The 20,375-nt window shown below is 49.7% G+C and overlaps 1 protein-coding gene across 1 annotated transcript in view; it reads left to right on the top strand.

The window, feature by feature from the left end:
* The window catches only part of IFT172 (intraflagellar transport 172), a 1,181,874-nt gene that overhangs the window by 925,597 nt on the left and 235,902 nt on the right, over positions 1 to 20,375 (top strand). Inside the window, exon 37 of the mRNA XM_086928171.1 lies at positions 1,646 to 1,755. Within this exon, the coding sequence (XP_086784297.1) occupies positions 1,646 to 1,755 (110 nt within the window). The remainder of the gene's footprint in view (positions 1 to 1,645; positions 1,756 to 20,375) is intronic.

The following is a 20,375-nucleotide window of genomic DNA, read 5'->3' as shown; positions in this document are numbered from 1 at the left end:
CCCCTTTGGGGTTTTTCCTAATTACGACTTATGGATAGTCCTATACTCCCTATTTTCATTCCCATTTTCATTTTTACTTCTATGTTTTATTTACCCCATCAGAACACCTAGTTATGTTGATCCATTTTACTGTTGTATTACAATTATAGTGTATTCTTTTATATTTGACAATATGACATTCATTCCTTTTCATTCTCTATCTATTTACACTGTCCACTTTTATTACGATCCGAGACACCCACTTTATAACAGCTCTTTTACCTTTCGTTACGCTGTATAGTCCCGTTTCTTTGTCTAATCTACACCTATGACGCGCCTTACTAACGTCACGGGTAACCTAGCAACCGCTCATTCCTAAATACTTCCGGGATTTGATACACTGCGCGGACCCGGCACACGAACGTGTTACCGATATTCACCCTCCCCGTGCACGACACGGTAAGCTTTCCAGTAACCGACAACTTCGCATTTGGGTAAACCGCCACGTTATGACCCTTCGTTTCACGCTCACGTGCCTTACTTGCGTGCACTGGTGCTCTCGTTAGTCTGGGACTGACATTTTTTGGTCTGTTTCTTTAATTCGACTTTTTAAACCCTTAAACTCTTAAACTCTATTACTGACGCACCTGGATATTTTCACCACTTTAGACTTCCCTGCACTTACATCAGTTTTGTAAAGTTCTCACCTTCTTGGTCCTTTTCTTACACGCATTATATTTTCTTTTCCTCATTGTAGATACTAATCCCCTGGAAGAAGGCATCCTAGTAATGCCGAAATGCATTGGGATCTACTTAAGTGCATTTTCGAATAATGAAAGACTCTTGTGAATGAATGATGTTCTTGTGAATATAACAAGACTTATGAAGAAAGAATAAACAAGCATTGTTAAAACCTCTGATTTACAAAGTGGTGAAACCTTTATATAAGGACTAGCAAGGAGCCCGGGGGACACTTCTCATTTCTCGAGCAGTGCTGCCTCTAGCATTTCTATACACCCCCTGTCGGAGGGTGATACTCCGGAGCACCTCACAATATTTGAGATTATTTACAACGGAGGCAGTGCGTCCATTTATACCCCATAACATTCATAGTAATTGGGGCACATACCGCTCCCCTGAGCATGAACAAAGAGCCTTTAATGTGGGTGCGTCCATTGTGCTGGTACCACAGAAGACGTTGCTTTTTCCATGGTAATATCATTGGTGACTCTGCGTGCAGTTGAACCCATTCAAAGATGGACACAATTGTTTTGTTTCTCCACTGGGCTAAAATACGGCTTCTGCTCCAGGTCTTTAGAAGCTGGGTCTAAACATATTTAAAACCATTTTATCATCATACTTGTCAGTTTCATAGCCTTGCTTTCTAGGATCATTATTATTGATGCTAAGGCGCTGTTAAGTGACCATGTTGTGGAAAAAGCCAGAATGCGGAAATTCACAAAGCTACACTTATAAAAATGGAGTATCAAGACTAAACATATGTTAATGATCAAATTTTTTAGGAAGACTTCGTGGCAGTGTTAAGGCTAGAGTGATTCTGTCCACAATAGGCTTCTTTAGTGATCCTGTAGTGCGAGATGGAAAACAAATGAACAAGGAACTTGTGTTTCAAAAGTTAACTTGGGTTTTTCTTGCATTTCTTTAGGCTGCAGAACTCTTCCTGAACCTGGATCTCATCAAGGAAGCCATTGATGCCTTTATAGAAGGAGAAGAATGGAACAAAGCTAAACGTGTTGCTAAGGAGCTGGACCCTAGGTAAAAGCTAGCCTTGTTCTTTCCAGTGATTCATACCTAAATGCCGGACGTAGCCAGTGTCCCGAAAATATCTAATATTGATCTCCATTACTTGCATCTTTCTGTCTGCCATGCCTTAATGGAGCAATTTGCATTGATTTGAACTTCTTTTAAAAAAAAATGTCATTATAAAATTAATATTCCAAGCATTGATCCATATAGATAGTGTGCTAGAATAACTTATCATAGGTAACAAATACCACAAGCACAGAGTCCCCAGTATTGATATCTCTATTTAGTCATTAAATGTTGGTGGTGGTCTGTTTGATACATTCATTTATGCCAATAAATTCATTATAGCAGTCTCTTGAATCTCGATGGGAGGCAGAGCTGGACTGGCCGTACAGTGCATCGGGCGGTTCCTCAGGAGGCTGGAAGGGGGGGGGCGGGCTGGTTTAGCAGCAGCGGGGGGAGATTTTGTTACTGAGGGCCGGGTTTTCAGCAGTCCTGCAATATCAGCCCAGTAACAAAAGCAGAAGTCCTTCACAGTTGCACCGCCATCCGGGGCTGGTCGGACAACATTTCCAAAGCTATTATGAGTTCCCAGTCTGGCCCTGATGGAAGGGGGACATAGAAAACAGATACAGTGGTTTATAAAGTTAATTGTTTGTTGTGTATGGTCTAACTATCAGTACAGCAAATGTCAGAATATACCAATGAACAGGGTTACAACCAGCCTACACAGTTATCTGCAGCTTAGCCTAGTCACAGCACTCCCCCTTTATTGGGGTTGTTATATTCAACTTCCATGTAGTGTAGCATAAGTGTGGAGAAGTGTGGCTCAATGGTTAGAGCGGCAGACCCTGATGCAGAGGTCTAGCCCGGGACCCGGGTTCAATTCCCCGCCTCGGCGGGTCTTGGGCTCAAAAATTCCACGGACCTGATAATTCTCGCCTCGGTGCCTATTCCAATCATGGAGTCCCACTCTGCAACTCTGGGCAATAGCTTGCTTAATCTCCACAACGGGCCCCACAACGCTAAGGATGCCTGGCCTCCACCATGGGGGTGTCCAGGAGTGGATGCCTCACAGGGAAAGCCAGGATTGGTTCCACAGCGGTATTCATACAAGCGCCTTGAGACCCTTGAAGGCGAGTAGTGCCCTATACAAGTATCAATTTACATTTTTAGCATACAAGGCTTTGGGAACAGTATTCAAGCAATTTGTGGTTATGGACTCTGTACCTCAATTTCTTAAACAGAGTCCACTTGATGGCAACAGTGTATCACAGAATAGTGAGAATTGTCCCCAGATCCAGTAATTTTTGTTTCTGTATATCTTGCGCTTGTGTGGCTAGGTGTAAGAGGTTTGTCGCCATTTTAACAGTGATGTTATTGCAGCTTACCTCCAGTGTCAGAGGATACAAATCTTTGCATCAGACAGGGATGTTGTGACCCATCTCCACCAATGTGCTGTGTCATCTGAGTCTGAAGTGTCATTTAGGGTGGCGAATTTGGCTAAGAGTAGCATAGAGGTGCTAGTGTTGCATTGTGTTTGCCATGTTTTGTAACAGTAGTTTGCCAGTTGTTGATATTTCCACAGTATGTGCCCAAGCTTATACATACTTACTCCATATCTCAAACAGTGCAGAATTTGGCACTGTTTAGCTTATATGGGGACCTATTTAATTGTGCATGAGGTTTTTTGTATGTGCATTTAAGTCTGGCTTTTCTCAAACTCCTTGCATGGGTGTCAAGGACATTTTTCCAGTCTTCGCATGATAAGTCTATTTGCAATTGCAACTACCAACTTTGTTTTGTTTCCTCTTCAACTGGGGAAGAGTAGATCCCAGAAATGAAGGCTTGTTAAAGGCCTGATATTGTAACATGATTATTCCCCAAGTCTTTAAATAGCATAGAACAGGTGAGTGTTGAAGGGTTATTGGACCACAGCCAAACTTGCCCCTCAAGCAATGTTGAATTTCCAATCCTGTAAAGGGGGTAACCTATATTATTTCTCCAGCGTTTCAAATGGTTTCAGACTTTCTAAATAAGGTCGTCCAGCATGAGGATTGCACGTCCCCCATACTTCCTATTTATTTGTATACCTGTTATGTGTTGTGCCAGACGGGTGCTCAAGTGTGAACATGGTCATCTGTAACAAGTTTGTGTGTGAGGAGAACCTTGAACCAAGCAGAACCACAACAGGTCTGTCTGGTTCTAATCTAGAGAAGCGTGGTGGACAAAAACTGATGGTATGGAATGCAGCTTCAAATAATTACCAGTTGCAGAGATTAGTTCTAGCATGCTATGCTTCTCGTTTTTGTATTGTTCATTGTGATCCCTCAAGTATGACCGGTTTGCCCGGACGTAGATCCTGTGCCCCCTTGTAACTTAGCTGCACATAACTGAAGAGTCCTAGAAGGGCTAAACTGGCCATGGGTTGCTTGTGTTTGGGTTCTGAGACAACCTGGCTTGTCATTTTGGGCTGAATGTTATTAATGCAGGACAAAGGCTGGTTTGCATGTGGCTGAGTATTCTTTGAGGTGACATGATGGGCAAGAAGACAATTGACTCGGATGTGGCCCAAGTCACTACCAGTGGCTGAGATGAATTCAAGCTTGCACCGATCACTTGTTTTTATATTTCAGAACCATTTGGGCACAGGGGCTAGGTTAGGATGCTGTGAGATCCCTCTGTAACCGTTTGTTGTAAAGGCCAAGAACGTCAGGTAGATTGCACAGTCCTTATGACAGTCCACACTGTGGGGTCTTCTTGATTCTTCAGCAAATATATTAGTTGGGGGGCGTGGTCTGGCAGCCGATGGAGTCGGACATGCAGGGCAGGAGCTCTGGGCCGCTGCCAGTAATATAAGCCTATATTAGCAGACCCCGCAACCTAGGAAGAAGTTGTCTGCATGGACAGTGAACAGCGCCAGCTCCTTTTCGTATAGATTCCAGTGGTAAATACGAAGTACAAGCTCTCCCTAACTCATGCGATGGAATGGCCCTCGTGCTGAAAAGTGGCACTCTACTGCCTTGTTAATATAGCGCACTGGCAGGAGCAGTTTCTTTCCACCGGACCAAGCTCATCCCACCAGTCCCCCCTCGTAATGGATTACTATGGAATTTAACAAGCCCCTCCCCACACCCCTCAAAGGGGATAAAAAGCAGCAGCCTGCCCCGCAGACTGGCAGTGCCTTTGAAAGCGCACCTTACCCACTAGCTCCCCCACCATGAACACCAGGTAAAGCCCAACCGCCGCCACCAGTCTATTGCGGACCCGCTGCTGCTTGGACAGTTCCCGGTGTTCGGTGCAGTGCTCGCAGGGGGAGGGCTGGACGCAGGCGCTTGGTAGGTCTCGGTCCTGCATAGAGTCATCATGGGACGAAAGAGTGCCTCCCTTCCCGGGCGCGGCCCCTGCCACCACCACTCGGAGCTCGCTAAACCAAGGCAGGTCCTCATCGTCTGCTCCCCCGGGATCCTCGCTGAAGTCATACACGTTGTTGCTGTCGCTGAGGTAGAGCGGCTCGTCCCTCTGCCTTAGCAGGGACGACTTGAAGCCGTCCCACCAGGCACTGGTAGAGCACCGAGCCATCTTCAGGCGAGACCAGCGGCGCGTGGGGCATAAGTATCAGTGGGCGGCCCGCCTAACGAACCGCGGCCCCAGTCACGCGGCGCCTCAGGTGAGACGGTAAAAGATACTTGATCCCCTTGATTCACACTGATAGCACAAAAACATCGCCAAGTATCGGCTGAGATCTCAACTCTCGTGGTATTTTGGGCACTGCGAGAATTGTACTGTGGAACGTTATGACCGTTTCCTCTCTTTTAACCCCGTCCCTGTGAGACTGGCTTGGGCTGACTTACGTTTGTGGTAAAAGCTTTGTTATCTTCTTTATGGGGCAAAACAGATGGCCCCATAAAGAAGATAAGAAAACTTTGACCACAAACGTAAGTCAAGGAACCCAGTCTGAAAAGGACGGGGCTTAGCGAGAAAGGAGAACGCCACTAGGACCTCATCTCCAATGGCTGGCCACCATTTAGAAGGCCAGCCAATGGAGAAGAGGGGCGGGGGCTTAACCTCGCTAGTGAAACTCTCCCTACATCATTAAATCTCGCCAGATCGGCTGCGCATGTGCACAGTCTTTCGCAGGCTGAGACCTAAAAACGCAACAATTAAAACAAGCATTTACAATGCAATAGGTCTCGTACTGACATTATTTTGAGCTATTGACATTGTAAATGACATTATTTGGTTTTGTTTTTCTTTTGTGAAACATAAATAAAATGCATTGTGATTTAATATGGCAATTGCTAAAAAAAGTTGAAATATGAAACCTATTGCATTTACACTAGTGTACTCACTGTGCTTTGTCTGCCATAACCCCAGAGTATCTGCCCTGGTAGTCTTTCTTCCCTGTTTAGGTCGAGCCTGGGAATACGCATCCGAAGGATGCGGTCCAGGTGGAGAACTATAGCTAGCTGACTCGGGGGAATGAAGGACAAGAAACTGCCACGCGCTTCTCTCCGGCTGGATTCAGCTGCGTGCACGCGCACCCACACTCACGCATGCGCACATCACAGCCACACGCATACACAGCCACACGCATACACAGGCACATCCCCCCCCCCCGCCCCCGCACCTACACACAACTAGCGCACCTACACGCACACACAGAGACTCCCCCACACACACACCAGCGCACCTACACACACGCACGCACACATACAAAGACCCCCCTCCCCCGCCGCCGCCGCCATCGTACACATACACATACACACACACCAGCACCGGACCCCACTCACCGGCTACGCAGGATTTCTCTTCTCTGGGGCGGCCCCGGGGCTCTCCGTAGCTCACGGGAGCCCCGGGCCGCGGGAGGACTCGGCTTCTTTGCTCCATCCCGGCGGGCAGCCAATCATAGCCCAGCAGCAGGCGGGACTTCCTTCTTTCTTCTGGCCCGGCCTACGTCTTCTCTCCCGTTGCCTGGCTTCCTGCCTCAGGGTTCCGCCAATGGCAGCGCGGCCCCGAGCAGGGAGGCGGGCACAGCGTTTCCTCTGGAATCCCAGGCCCGTCGGCGGTGATATTTTTAAAGTCACTACCCAGCCACATGCTGCCTTGAAAACACTGATGACTCTACTATTGTTATGAAATGGGCGAAGGTTCATATAAAGATATTTGAATCTGAGACAAATGTATACAAAATATACGTGGGGGGGGGTGACAAACAATTATTGGTTTTGGAAATATTTTTTGGTCAATGGCTATCTTTAGGACTTTTGAATACAAAACGAAAACCTGAGGTTTTGTAAAAAACAATGCATCTAAATGAGAAACTATTACCAGCTACGCACAAATTATTAATTCGATGAATAGTTGGTTAAATTGCAACTAAATTTCACATGCCAGAAATTCCGTAGGGAAAAGGACAACGTTTGTGAATGTTTGGCATAAATAACTCTGACGGCTTTTATTTTATTCATCAACAAGGAACATGTTTTTTTCTGCATCACATATGCAATCTTACTTAAGGTTGCAGGATCAAATGCCTTCCACTGCTGAGGAGTGCTAACAGGTCTGTGGAAGGAGGGGAAATTTAGAACCTCTCACGTCTCCGATTGTGGAGACCGCATATATACCGACAGCAGACACAGTCCAAACCCTCCGACGCCTCACACTGTGTGTTGAACCCTCGTACACTCTTGCACCTCGTGCTCATTCATCTGTATACTGGCACCTTCCCACAGAACTTTCAAGTTTCCCAGGCCTCTCCATGTTGGGCAGACAGCCAAACAAATACATTATTTCGTTGTACTCCGTGGCCTGTCATCACAAAGTAAACACAGTTTGTGCATTACGTTTTATTTTTAAACGTGCAGTAGAAGTTTGTGGTAGCTTATGGGAAAGGTGGTTTTCCATTACCAGTATCGGCAATAAAACGCAAAATTCAGTTTTCACTAGCTATTGGCCAGCATCTTTCTAGTCAACAGCAGGTGTTGCTCTAAGAACTCTCTATGAGTTACTGTGACACGCAGTGAGATCCGTGCTTGTCACGGGCCTGCCATGCTGCTCACGAATGGGCAGCGTGGGCTCCTAAAATAGAAACCAATCAACAGATTTGCACAGCTGTGACCATAAATGCTCTTAAGCAAAGTTTAAGGTCGATAATATTAAACCTCCAGCGGACAGAAGGCACTGTGATACATCGAGGCGCTGCGGTGCATCGAGGCGCTGCGATGCATCGAGGTGCTGCGATGCTTCAAGGCGCTGTGATGCATGGAAGCGCTGCGGTGCATCGAGGCGCTGCGGTGCATAGAGGGGCTGTGATACATCGAGGCGCCTCGGTCCCTTGTTCATCGCCACCTCGCGGACCGACCACGCAGGCCCCCGGAGCGGCGACCCAATTACTTATTGATTCCCATTCCGCCCTTATCGTCTGCTTGTCTTCTGAGATTGTTTCCAGAGTGTTCTCGCGCACTTTAAGCTGCGGGGCCCTGATCCCTCCTTTAAGCCGGCGCCGCTCAATCACGGGCCACAAGACGAGTGATCTTGGACAGACATCCCTCAGTCCACGCCGCTCGGAGCCAGCAAAGGTCACTCCGAGGCGGCCCCGGTGCTTAGCCCACGTCGCGTGCCGGTGTTTAACTCCCAGAGACCGCTGCTCCTGGAAGGTCGAGCCTTCATCCTGAAGCCAGGCGCCTACAGGCCTTGTCAGGCAGTGACCAGTCACTCCATCAGGGCACTGCACGGGGCCTCTCAGAGGTCAGGCCAGGCATTCCACGAACACTTGTATTAAAACAAACCTTCCGAAACCCTTTAGAACCACATCTCAGTAACCAGGGGCGTAATTTTTAGATTTTTGACCAGATTTGCATTCTATTTATGTACCCTCTTTACAAGCATCAATCTGTGCAACCATTCAACAACACCTAGTTCAAATATATTCTCTCAATGTTTCAAGCTTTATTACAAATGTCACAAAAAGATGTTAAGATTTCTCTTCTGTTCTTGGATTTTCGGCCCAATAAAATACATTGAACATAATCTTCACAAAAGTTATTTACACAACTTCAAGCTATTGCCATTATAAATGACAATAACTTTTATTTAAGTATTAATTATTGAAAAAAAATTAAACGCCATTGTTATTTGTAATATCAATACATGTAAGTCACGTAAATACAACACATGTTGCATGCTATACGTGTCACATTTGAGAAAGTTATAACTATTGGCATTGTAAATGACAAAGCTATTAATTTCGCTATTTTCAAAAACAAAACATAAATAAAAAATTGTCATTTACAATACCAATAGCTCAAAATTTCCTAATGCGAGACCTATTGCATTGCAAATGCTTGTTTGCCTTTTGCTTTGGACACGTGAGCAACAGTAAAGCCGTCCTTAAGATTGTGTTCGCTGCATTTGTACATCCCGCCAAAAGTCCATATAGTTCGCGCCACTAATTCTGGATAAAACGGCATTGCACTCAAGGGACGACTAGTTTGTTGACGTTTGAAGGCGATCTGACATGAAGACCATCCAAATCATTGTTGTCCATTGGTTTAAGGACTCGTCAAATCCTGGGGGCTAACCATGTCTGCTGCCACTAGACCGGGCAGAAAACTCTAAGTCCAAGGAGAGAACAGGCTCTTTGGGGACAAGAGGCGACCGAATATAGCAGGGGCCACATTATTATTACATTAAAAAAATACTCCTATACTAAATAAAACGTTTATTTCGCGATGTGTTAAAATCTTGCCAGCTTGTTTTACCGAATTATGCTTTCTGCATTGATTTAAATATGACAGATTAAAGGATATATGTTGTTTCACGTAAGTACATTTAATATCCATTAGTATCTCTACACAGGCCCCGGGGCTGGGGGAGGGGCGCCTCGCAGCTGCTGCCAGTTAAAGGCCCGCTCAATGCACGGCCATTCGGCTCCTTCCTCGCCCTTCCTCTCTTGCTCAATATTTGACTCTGTCCCTGGGTTTCTCGTAAAGCCATCTTGGCGGTGCCCCTGCCCCCTCCGCTATGTCACTTGTGGGGTTTCCACTAGACCCCTGCACGGTCCTGATATTAAAGTCTTGGAGCATAGCGCCTACTCGCTGCATGCCATTCCACAGCGCTGTTAAGAATTATTAATTATTATTATTGTTCTATTTTGCATTGGAGCGCTTTATATGATCACGTTACACAAGGACACATTCATGTTTGGTAGGTTCAGGAAGATGAAGTAATTTACCCTGAACCACAGGATGTGGAGGCGACGCCGAGACTCGAACCTGGTTCCCCAGCTTCAAAGTCGGCAGCTCTGGCCGTTAGGCCACACCCTGTAACTATCACCCTGTTTAAATGAAAGGGGAATTACACTACTGACCTAGCACGTGCAATGGAGGTGGGAGGGGGCCATGGAAAGAAAGCCTGCAAGGGAGGGGGGGGGGTAGATGCTGGTACCAGGGGGTGTGGTGGGAGAAGTGGGAGCAAACGCGATGGGAAGAGGATGGAATGAATGAGGCAGAAGTGAGAAGAGGAGAAGAACTGAGGCAACTGAGTTTGGTAGAGGAGTGGGGAGAACTGCAGGGAAAGAAGATAGAAAGGGAAGGATGCAAAAGAGAGGGGGTGATAGGGAAGAGTGAGGGTGGTGGACGCAAGAGGAGGGGTGAAGGGGAGATATAATCGCGAGGGAGGATGAGGTGCGAGTGAATAGCACGAATGAGGAAAACAGATCAAAGAGGGGGAGGGGGAGTGAGAGCCCCCAATGGTGATTCACAGTGATAAGGGGTATGTATCTTGGACTGAAAGCAGAGGTGATAAGGGATTTTAACAGCTGCTCTTTCAAATGTCAGACCTGCACATCAGGGAACAGAGACACCTGTCTTATTTCTTCAGGTAAAGGTCCCAGCTCCCCCGCCACTTCACCTGTGATCCTATGTGTGTGCTAAAGTGAAAGAGTGTCATTTCGCCGCTTTCCCAAAAGGAAGGTGTCCGGAGAGGGCCAAGTGGCAGGTCAAGGCCTTCCTTGAGAACACTTCTCACTATGGCAGTTATTCCCGAAATCCGACAAAGCTGCAGCCTGGAGTGGCCCGTTTTGTGCTGAAGGTAAAGACACACTTTGTTACAACCCGCTGCACTCAGGGGCTTGTTGTGTGGCTGCCAATAACCCACACAGACAAAGTGCTGCTGGCTCAAAAAGCCAAGACTGGTTGAAGGTATCCCATCTGGCTATAGGCAGTTATGAAAAGGGGGGTGTCATGAAGGAAAGAAAACTACCAACTAACGTCATATGTTCCACTGGTCATGGGGTGACTGTCAAACAGTCTTGGGATTTCAGGCAACAGCCCAAAGCCTCCTGGTAATTGTAGTTTGTTTCCAAAGAGAGAGAGCCCAGGATGCTAAGTGTAGTGAAGGAGAAAAATAGGACTGGCTAAAAGTCATCCTCATGATTGGAAATAGTAGGCAACTACAGCAACTTTTTCACGCACTATGTAATTCTAAAAAGCACCAGGACGCCCTCCAAAATTAAAAATTATAATTTTTAAATTAAAAAAAAACGGAACTATCAGTTCACCAGCATTCAGGTTGCTAAAGTGCTAGTCCCCGGGTGTCATTTACAAACCGCATTGCATTCTGGAAGTCGTAGTTTTGTTGCTTTATGGGCGCTTGAACTGAAGAAGAGGATTATTACACCTGCTGACAGCGGCTACAGGAAAGTCAGGAAGCTTTCCGGGCCAGCCTGGGGACAAGCTGGGGGAGATGATTCTGTAGTGAAATGAATCTCGTTTATCTAAACATGTCTCCTGCATTTTCATTCACAGTGCCTAACCTCGTCCCAGCGCTCACTGACAAGGCGATCGTGCAACCAGAAGTGTACAGCTACAACAAATGGCACACTGCTGGAGAGGGGGCGGGGGGTACGTGATTGAGGGGGGGGGGGGGGGGAGAGGGGGGCGGAATGCCTTGGAGATCTGCTGAGAGCCTCCGGTGGAATTTACAATGTGAAACATCGGTTTTAAAAGCCTCACATCTCATGAACTGTGTTTAACCACCGCCCTTTGTTAAATAATAAAAAACTGCACACATGAAGCAATCACTAGCGACGTAGGCACGTGGCTGATTCGAAAACACACAGTAGTGAATAACGTACAACTTACAGGAAAACACTCAGCACTGCACTTTAATTTTCGTTTCTTATCCTGCAGTTAAAATGAGTCAGCTGTAACTGTGTGCTACCCGACAGAGAACACACAGGATGGGAGGCTCCGATTTCTTGTCTTTATGGTCACATGATGAGAAACACATGGCCCCATAAAGATAAGAAAAGTCTTTACAGCAGGCAGCCAAAAAGCAGGCTACCTTGTCCGGACGGGCAGTGCGAAAAGCGGACAGGGTGGTACCCAAAACCCATCTTTTCCAATAGGAAGCCAGCGTTTACCATGAACGCTGACGCTACCCAATTGAAAAGGGGGCGGGCTTACAGTACCCTTTTTAGAACAATATCTCGCAGAGGCGCTGCCACACCTCTGCGAGACCTAAAACACAAGGTAGTTCTACTCCGTACCTAGGCAAACGTTTGGGGCAGTTATTCTCAACGTATTACATATAACAGTTTAGTAGATGCAGCGGCGTCACTAGGGTTGGTGTCACCCCGTGCGGTAACTCATGGTGTCACCCGTGCAGTCCGCAACCGCTAGTGACGCCACTGCCTTGTGCCAGCTGGTGAAGATGCTTTTAACCACCCTTGTGCCTAGGTGCGTCTAGCCGTATGTCCAAAGCAGGGGGCACAGAAGGGGCACCGGGGACGCGCTCTTTACTGGGCCCTCTCTGTGTGTGGGAAGACATGACTGCAAGGAGTGCCAGGCAGGGGGTGTGACTGCGCCCTGGTGGGCATTAATCACGGAGCCACCTGCAGATTGGACTGCAATCAAGGAGCCCCTGCTGATTAAATAAAAGTCCGGAGCCACCTGCTGATTGGTTAACGAGATACGGTGAACAAACGCTCCTCTCAACAAAGGGTTTCGAAGCCCTGTCCACACGGAGTAAACACCGCAGCGGGAGGTGCGGGTAGGGATCCGGTGGCCGAGGGCACGTGAGGGCGCACCCTCCCTTACAAGGTTCAAATAGGCATCACTCTCCTCAGACCTACTCCTCTGCAGCCGCGGGCTTGTCCGACTGCCTGAGAGAGAGGGGCGAGACGAGAGCAATAAATGCCAATATTCTGTGGGTCAAAGAGGCGAAAAACTAAAGAATGGATTGTTGAGACCAACCCGAGTCTCGCTTTCGTAGCAGGCGCGCAATCCACACGCCGCCTTGCCATTTCCTATAGAATATTACAATTAAAAGCATACTCGCACGTTCCCCTTGTCGTCCTGCATTTCGGCCGTTGTTCAGGAGAGGTGGCGCAGAGGCAGGCAGGCGGAGGCTGCTGGCTCCTGGAGGACACTTCTACTACTGTAGATGAGCTAATGCCACGGAAGACCGCGTGAGCAGCAGCATAGGCGCGTTTCACGCTGCAGCACCAAAAACATTTTTAAAAGTGCATCAACAGCAGAATTTACGTAACACGCTCCCCATAGGAGGCACAGCGGAGATGTGGACGCTCTGACGCCTGACCGTACAACTCCCCCTGCGTGAAGAAAATACAAACGGCACTATGGTAAAAGGGATAAATTCAAACAAAATACAGGCAGGGACAACAGCATGAGAGGCCTTGAGCGAAGCAGCCAACCTGCAATAGACATGGCGGTCGGGAACATGCAATGGAAGTGTTACGGCGGGATTTTTGATCTCTTATCAGATCACTATAGATCTAGATCCCAACTCAGGTCGACTGAACCTTTGTTACCTGTCATAGAGTAAAAAAGCAATCCATTACTAGGTTAATCAGTTTAACACTTTGCATAACTCTGAAGAACCACTTACTACGAATAAGTTTTAAAAGTTTTATTATAAAGCCAAAGATAACTGGAGATATAAACTTCTCAATATAAGGTTTAAAAGATACACTGGCATTAGTACAAACATGAATTCTCTAAATGCTCTTAGGCGACAGAAGAATATCACCAAAATTAATTCAAAGATCATCAAGGTTGCAAGAATAGACACAAGTTGTAACTTGTGCGACATTTACAAAAGGGAAGGAAAATCCAAATTAGACTGTCCCTACACTAGACTAAGTGACATCCCTACTTAGCAAGATCTTAACCTAAAAAGGTGTCAGCCGTGGTGACTTCCAAAGAAGATCACTCACTTTCCCTTAGTCTTTGTTGTAAATCTGTGCATCGCAGTTATGCGCTATCTGCCTACCCATCCGCTCTCTTAGGTTCCTCAGGCCATCTGCTCTGTCTCCACCCAGGGGTGCTGTCCCTAATACAAAATCACAATTACAGTAGAAACGCCCCTCAGAGACGCCCCTCACGTACACCCATCACGTGGTGTCGGTACTGGCTTTTTCCATGCCGATACTCCTCTGGGCTCATTGTTAGCGTTGACCTTGCTTCTCAGGCTCTTCTCCGGCAAGACGGTACCCCCCAGGAAATTTCTGAACCCTCCTCCAGGCCTGTGCCTGTCTCCCAGAACAGAGCTCTATTCATCACTCTCTTGATTGGAACCCCCTCGCACCTGCAAACAGACACCCATGAAGTGGGCCCCAAATTCCGGCCTCCAGCTTATCTCCTAAGTCGTAAACCTTCGAGCATGGTCCACGATTTATGCTTAACACGGCCTGATTCTAACTAGCACATGCAGATCAAAAGAAACAACCGTATCTCTTCAGGCCTACTAGAAACGGGCCTGTGCACACTATGAACCTTTATTTCTCAGCCTAAACAGTATTCTAACTTATTACACACAACTGGTTATAGGGAACACTTCTATAAAAACGTATATTTTCAGTTCTATGATCAATAATACTTTGAATTATGATAACAGTAATCCATATCATGTGAAATTGTAAAGGCACGTATTCTTTCTCAGTGAACTGCCATGAGGCCTACACATTTCTACGTTTAGCAGCATTACATTCTCCTCTGCAACAGCCACATAACATGGAATTTAATATCATTCTAACATCTCTAAACACTCCTACATTAGCTTTTCATACTGATATATGCACTCTGTATTAATTAAACACTCTTATATGTATGCACTCTATAAATTCGACACTCTTATATATGTTCCTTTAACTAGACTGGTGCAACGTGCTTGTAAATATGGTGCACCTCTACATTTTACTTGATTTGCGCTCTCTCAGAAGGAATAGGCGCCGAAAGCTTAACATCACACGCCATTGGGACACCGAGTTTAACAGAGTGTCTTGCTCGCGCTGCCTGCACGTGCCAGTAGGCTCTCTGATTGGTTGACAAGGTCTACCAATCAGAAAGCTTATTTGGTGGTTGCCAACCAATCAGAGAGCCGACTGGCCCATGCAGACAGCGTGAGCAAGACACTCAGTAGAAATCAAAGACTCGGAAAAAAACACTCGCCATTTGTTTTCATTCAGCCGCTGGTCTTTGCGGGGGCCGAGTGAAAACAAATGGGCTTTTCACGGGCGTCTGGCATCACAAAACTGCAAGGGCGGTAACAGAAATGACGTCCAGCAAATGGAAAGTGATTAAAAAATATAAATCACGACGCAAGCGAATCAGAAACGATTCGGACACAGGGGCGTGGATTGAAGTCCCCTTATCTGAAAGAAACAGGTTAGTATTAGATTCCTTACCTTAGAATATCCCCAGGCGTCAGACTGGATCCGGAAAATTTTGCGTAGCAGTACCCCTGGGCGTTGGTAGGCGTCGTCTGCGTCTCCGCGTCCGTCGTTGGCACCCGGATGACGTCGTCGGAGTACTTAGACCCAGCCCTCGCGCGCTGACTTCAGTTCTTTTTTCCGCGCCATCAAGCACAGGTTCGGAGAAAGTGGTACCCTTTAGTCACTTTTTGACTAAACTTTTTGGATCTTTTTGATCTGCTTTTCGAGTCAACCAACTTCGACAGTGCCTGTAGGGATGCCCGGGTTCAAACCCTGCGTCGACTGCAGCCGACTGATGTCGGTAACCGACCCCCATCGCCGGTTCCTTCATTGCCTGGGGCCCGACCACCACGACAAGTCATGCCCCGACTGCTGGGCCTTGACGTCGAAGGCTAGGCAGGAGCGTTCCCGCAAGCGCCTCGAGCTCCGGCAGTCGGCCCGTGCCGTTCGAGGTCCCGGTCTGGAAGGAGGTCGAGGGAAAAGTCGCGGGCCAGAGTCGTCATAGCTCCGGGAGTCGACATCATTCCTCGGGCTCTAAGTCCTCAGGTAGGAGGCACAAGAAGTCGAAGAGGCGTCCTCGCTCTTCTGACTCCCCCCGACGCTCGCGCGACGCGGCCGGGGTTTCGGGCGACACCGCCCCCGCGGCTGCACCGGAGCCGCAGGCGTCGCGGCCTGCTCCATAACCGCCGGTCCCTGGGCAGAACGCGACGCCGGAGGAGCTCGAGGCCTTCCTTGGTCTCCTCTGGCCATGAGGTCGCTCACTCCTCCGTCGGGTTCCGCGGCGCCTTCGGGCCAAGCGTCCCCGACTGGGTCCCCAAGCGGGCCGGGTGCTTCGGCCCCGGCGCCGTCGGCGACTTTGGTCCTGGCACCGCAGGGCCCCGCCGGATCCGGCGACCTTATGACCTCGCCGGCGCCGACCCCCAGGGTGTCGCCCTCGGCGCCGTCCCAGGACGACGTCGTCCCCGGTCCTACCCTCGATTCGGGTCCGGCGTCGGAGCGGCACTGATCGGCGCCGTATTCGACGCCGCAAGGAGATTTTTACTTCTATGACCCGGCCCCATCCTTTGACCCTGAGTATCAGGAGATGGGTGGCGGGGAGGATTGGGAGGGGTCTGAGGACCCTCTGGCACGTGAGCCACCAGGACTGGGCAGGTGAGCTTAGGGATGCCAGTGGTCTGGACACTTCGCCAGACACTGGTTTTGTCTTCCCCCCCCTACCGTGGCTACGGAGGAGGGGGCTGCCTATAGTGTGGTGTTGACACAGGCGGCCAAGGCCTTATCCCTTGAACTCACTGTCGCGGCCGTGAGGACTAACCACCTCACTGAGGTCCTTAAACCGCAGGCAAGCTCCTCGGAGCCTCTGCTGCCGTTTAATGAGGCCTTATCTGACGTTCTTCTAGGCACCTGGTTCAGGTCCGCCTGTAGATAGGAACGTGGCCAGACTCCACCGCCCGGCTCCGGGCGACCCTTGCTTCCTGTCCACCCACCCCACCCGAATGCCTGGTCATCCAGGCCTCTAACTCCCAGACCGTATTCCCGACGGCTCCCCCCGATCGGGAATCCTAGAGGTACGAACAGTACGGAAAGAAAAAGCTTCTCCTCCCTAAGTTTGGGGTTGCGGTCAGTTAACACCGCGTGCCTCTTGGGCCGTTATACCCACTCTCTGTGGGACACGGTCGTGCTGCCACAATGTCCGGAGAAGGCCCGGACTAAACTTGCCCAAGCCCTTGCGGAGGGTCGGATGCGGCACAGTATTCTATCCGATGTGGACTGGATACAACTTACTCGCTAGGTAGAACGATGGCAACGACGGTGGCGATTCAACGCCACGCCTGGATGAGGTCTGCCAACTTTTCAGCTGATGTCCAAAACACCCTTATGGACATGCCGTTTGATGGCCGTCGCCTCTTTGGCGACAAGGCAGACAGTGCGCTTGAGCGCTTTAAGGACTTCAGAGCTACGGCCAAGTCCTTGGGCCTGTCGGCCCGCGCCAGCTACCTGCTGCTTTTCGCTACTTTCGTGGCCAAGGAAGGGGCGCCCCCACACGTCCTGCCAGCCACGGGCCGCAGACTAACATCCAGCGCAGTGGCAGACGTGGTAACCGCCGTGGCGGTGCCCGGGGACAACGGCGAGGCCAGTCCACATCCACCTCCGCAGCATCCGCCTCAAAGCCTTCCTAGTCCGAGCTTTCAGGCCCACATGACGCCAGTCGGGGGCAGGGTTCGCCATCACCTCCTTCACTGGCACAACATCACTTCGGACAGGTGGGTGCTGCAAATCGTCCAAAGGGGCTACTCCATCCCCTTCAAGGCGACCCCTCCAGCCATGCCACCGCAGTACCACCGCGTGTCGGGGGATCACTTGAATCTTCTGCGAGAGGAAGTTACGGCCCTCTTGGCCAAGGGGGCCATCGAGCGAGTTCCTGGGCCAGAAGTAGGGTATGGTTGTTACTCCCACTACTTTCTGGTTCTCAAGAAGGACAAAGGGGGCCTACGCCCTATCTTGGACCTGCGGAACGTCAACGGCTTCCTCCGGAAGGAGAAGTTCAAGATGCTGACTTTGTCTCAGGTCTTAGCTGTCCTGGACCCGGGAGACTGGATGGTAGCGTTGGACTTGCAGGACGCTTATTTTCACATCCCCGTCCTGCGGGCCCACCCGCGTTACCTGCGGTTCATGGTAGGCCATGAGCACTTTCAGTTTACCGTGCCCCCCTTCGGGCTTACCAGCGCCCCACGGGTGTTCACGAAAGTGATGGCGGTGCTTGCAGCTCATCTGCGCAGGTTAGGGGTTTCAGTCTTCCCCTACCTCGACGACTGGTTGTTGTAGGCGGGCTCGCCCCAGACAGTCGTCAGCCACCTCCAGACTACGGCCGACCTCCTGCACCTGCTGGGGTTCTCCATCAATGTACAGAAGTCACACCTGTGTCACTCTCAGAAGCTCCTGTTCATCGGAGCGGTTCTAGACTCGGCGCAGTTTCAGGTTGATCCTCCCGAACAGCGGTTTCAGGATATTCAGGCTCTGATATCGATCTTTCAGTCGTTATCCCGAGTCTCAGTCAGGTTGACGCTGCGGCTTCTTGGGCTGATGGCCTCCTGCATCCTTCTGGTACATTACGCCAGGTGGCGGATGCGGGCTCTGCAGTGGGACCTGAAGTTTCAGTGGGCCCAGCATCAGGGCAACTTATCCGACCATGTCTTGATCTCAGAGGGCACTGCAAGGCAGTTGCAGTGGTGGCTCACAGACCGCGATTGCGTCAGGGGCAGATCCCTCTCCCTACCCCAACCAGAGCACGAAGTTGTGACGGACGCGTCGCTCCAGGGCTGGGGGGGGCCGCATGGGCGAGGCGGAGTCCCAGCTCCACATCAACCTTCTGGAGCTGCTGGCGATCCGGCTTGCACTGAAGGCATTCCTGCCCTCTGTCCAGGGGAGTGTAGTGCAGGTGTTCACGGACAACACCACTGCCATGTGGTACTGCAACAAATAGGGCGGGGTGGGGTCGTGGACCCTATGCCAGGAGGATCTGCGCCTCTGGCAGTGGATGGAACATCAGGGCGTCACCCTGGTGGTTCAACACCTGGCAGGTTCCCTGAATGCCAGGGCGGACAAACTCGGCCGTCGGTGCATGATGGATCACGAATGGTGTCTGAACTCGGACGTGGCGCAAGGCCTCTTTCAGCAGTGGGGAGAGCCTTGGTTAGATCTATTCGCCACAGAAGAGAACGTGTAATGTCATCAGTTCTGCACGTTGAAATTTCCAAGGCGGCACTCGCTCGGAGACGCTTTTCGTCGCGAGTGGAGTTGCGGTCTGTTGTATGCCTTTCCGCCCATAGCACTTCTGCCCAGAGTGCTGAAGAAGATCAAGTGCGACCGGGCACAAGTCATCCTTGTGGCTCCGGACTGGGCACGAAAATACTGGTATCCCGAGCTACTCAGCATATCTGTCGATCCCCCGATTCATCTGCCTCTTCAGGAGGACCTTCTGTCGCAGCAGCAGGGGACGGTCCTCCACCCGAACCACTAACATGCGTGGAGATTGTGCGGCGACAGTTGAGGCCATTTGACTTGCCTCCTGAAGTCTTGAATGTCATTCTGGCAGCCAGGCGTCCCTCCACTAAATCGGTATACATCTGCAGGTGGAACAAATTTGTGGCATGGTGCACAGCAAAGGCTGTGGATCCCCTTTCTGCCCCTCTTTCAGAGGTTCTTCTCTTTCTTCTCTCTCTTGCCCAGCAGGGCTCTGCTATGGGCACTATCAAGGGCTACCTCTCTGCCATTTCCGCCTTCTTAATGCTCCCTGATCAGCCCTCTTTGTTCAAGTCCCTAGTTGTAAATAGGTTTTTGAAAGGCATCACTCATATGTTTCCTCCTGTTCCTTTTGTGATGCCTCAGTGGGACTTGAACCTGGTTTTGACTTACCTGATGTGCACTCCTTTCGAGCCACTTCATAACTGTCCTCTTCGTCTCCTTACTCTCAAGACTGCATTCCTGGTTGCCATCACCTCTGCCAGGAGAGTGAGCGAGCTCCAGGCTCTTTCCTCTAAACCTCCTTTCCTTTCTGTCCATCCGGACAAGGTTGTGTTGCGGACGCGACCCTCTTTCCTGCACAAGGTAGTCACAGCCTTCCACATCCGGCAGTCCATCACCTTGCACACCTTCTTTCCGCCTCCACATCCCTCGAAAGAGGAAGAGAGGATCCACCGTCTGTACCCAAAACGTGCGCTCTCATTCTATTTGGATCACACACGCCGGTTCCGGGTGGATGACCAACTCTTTGTTGGCTACGTGGGCGCTAAGAAAGGTCGGGCGGTGCACAAGCGGACCATCTCTCGGTGGGTCGTGTTGTGCATCAAGGTATGCTACTCTTTGGCTAAAAAGCAGCCTCCTGTTGGGC

This window comes from Lissotriton vulgaris, chromosome 6 (assembly GCF_964263255.1).
Source record: "Lissotriton vulgaris chromosome 6, aLisVul1.2, whole genome shotgun sequence".
NCBI classification, from domain to species: Eukaryota; Metazoa; Chordata; class Amphibia; order Caudata; family Salamandridae; genus Lissotriton; species Lissotriton vulgaris.
This window is presented reverse-complemented; position numbering and strand designations above follow the sequence as displayed.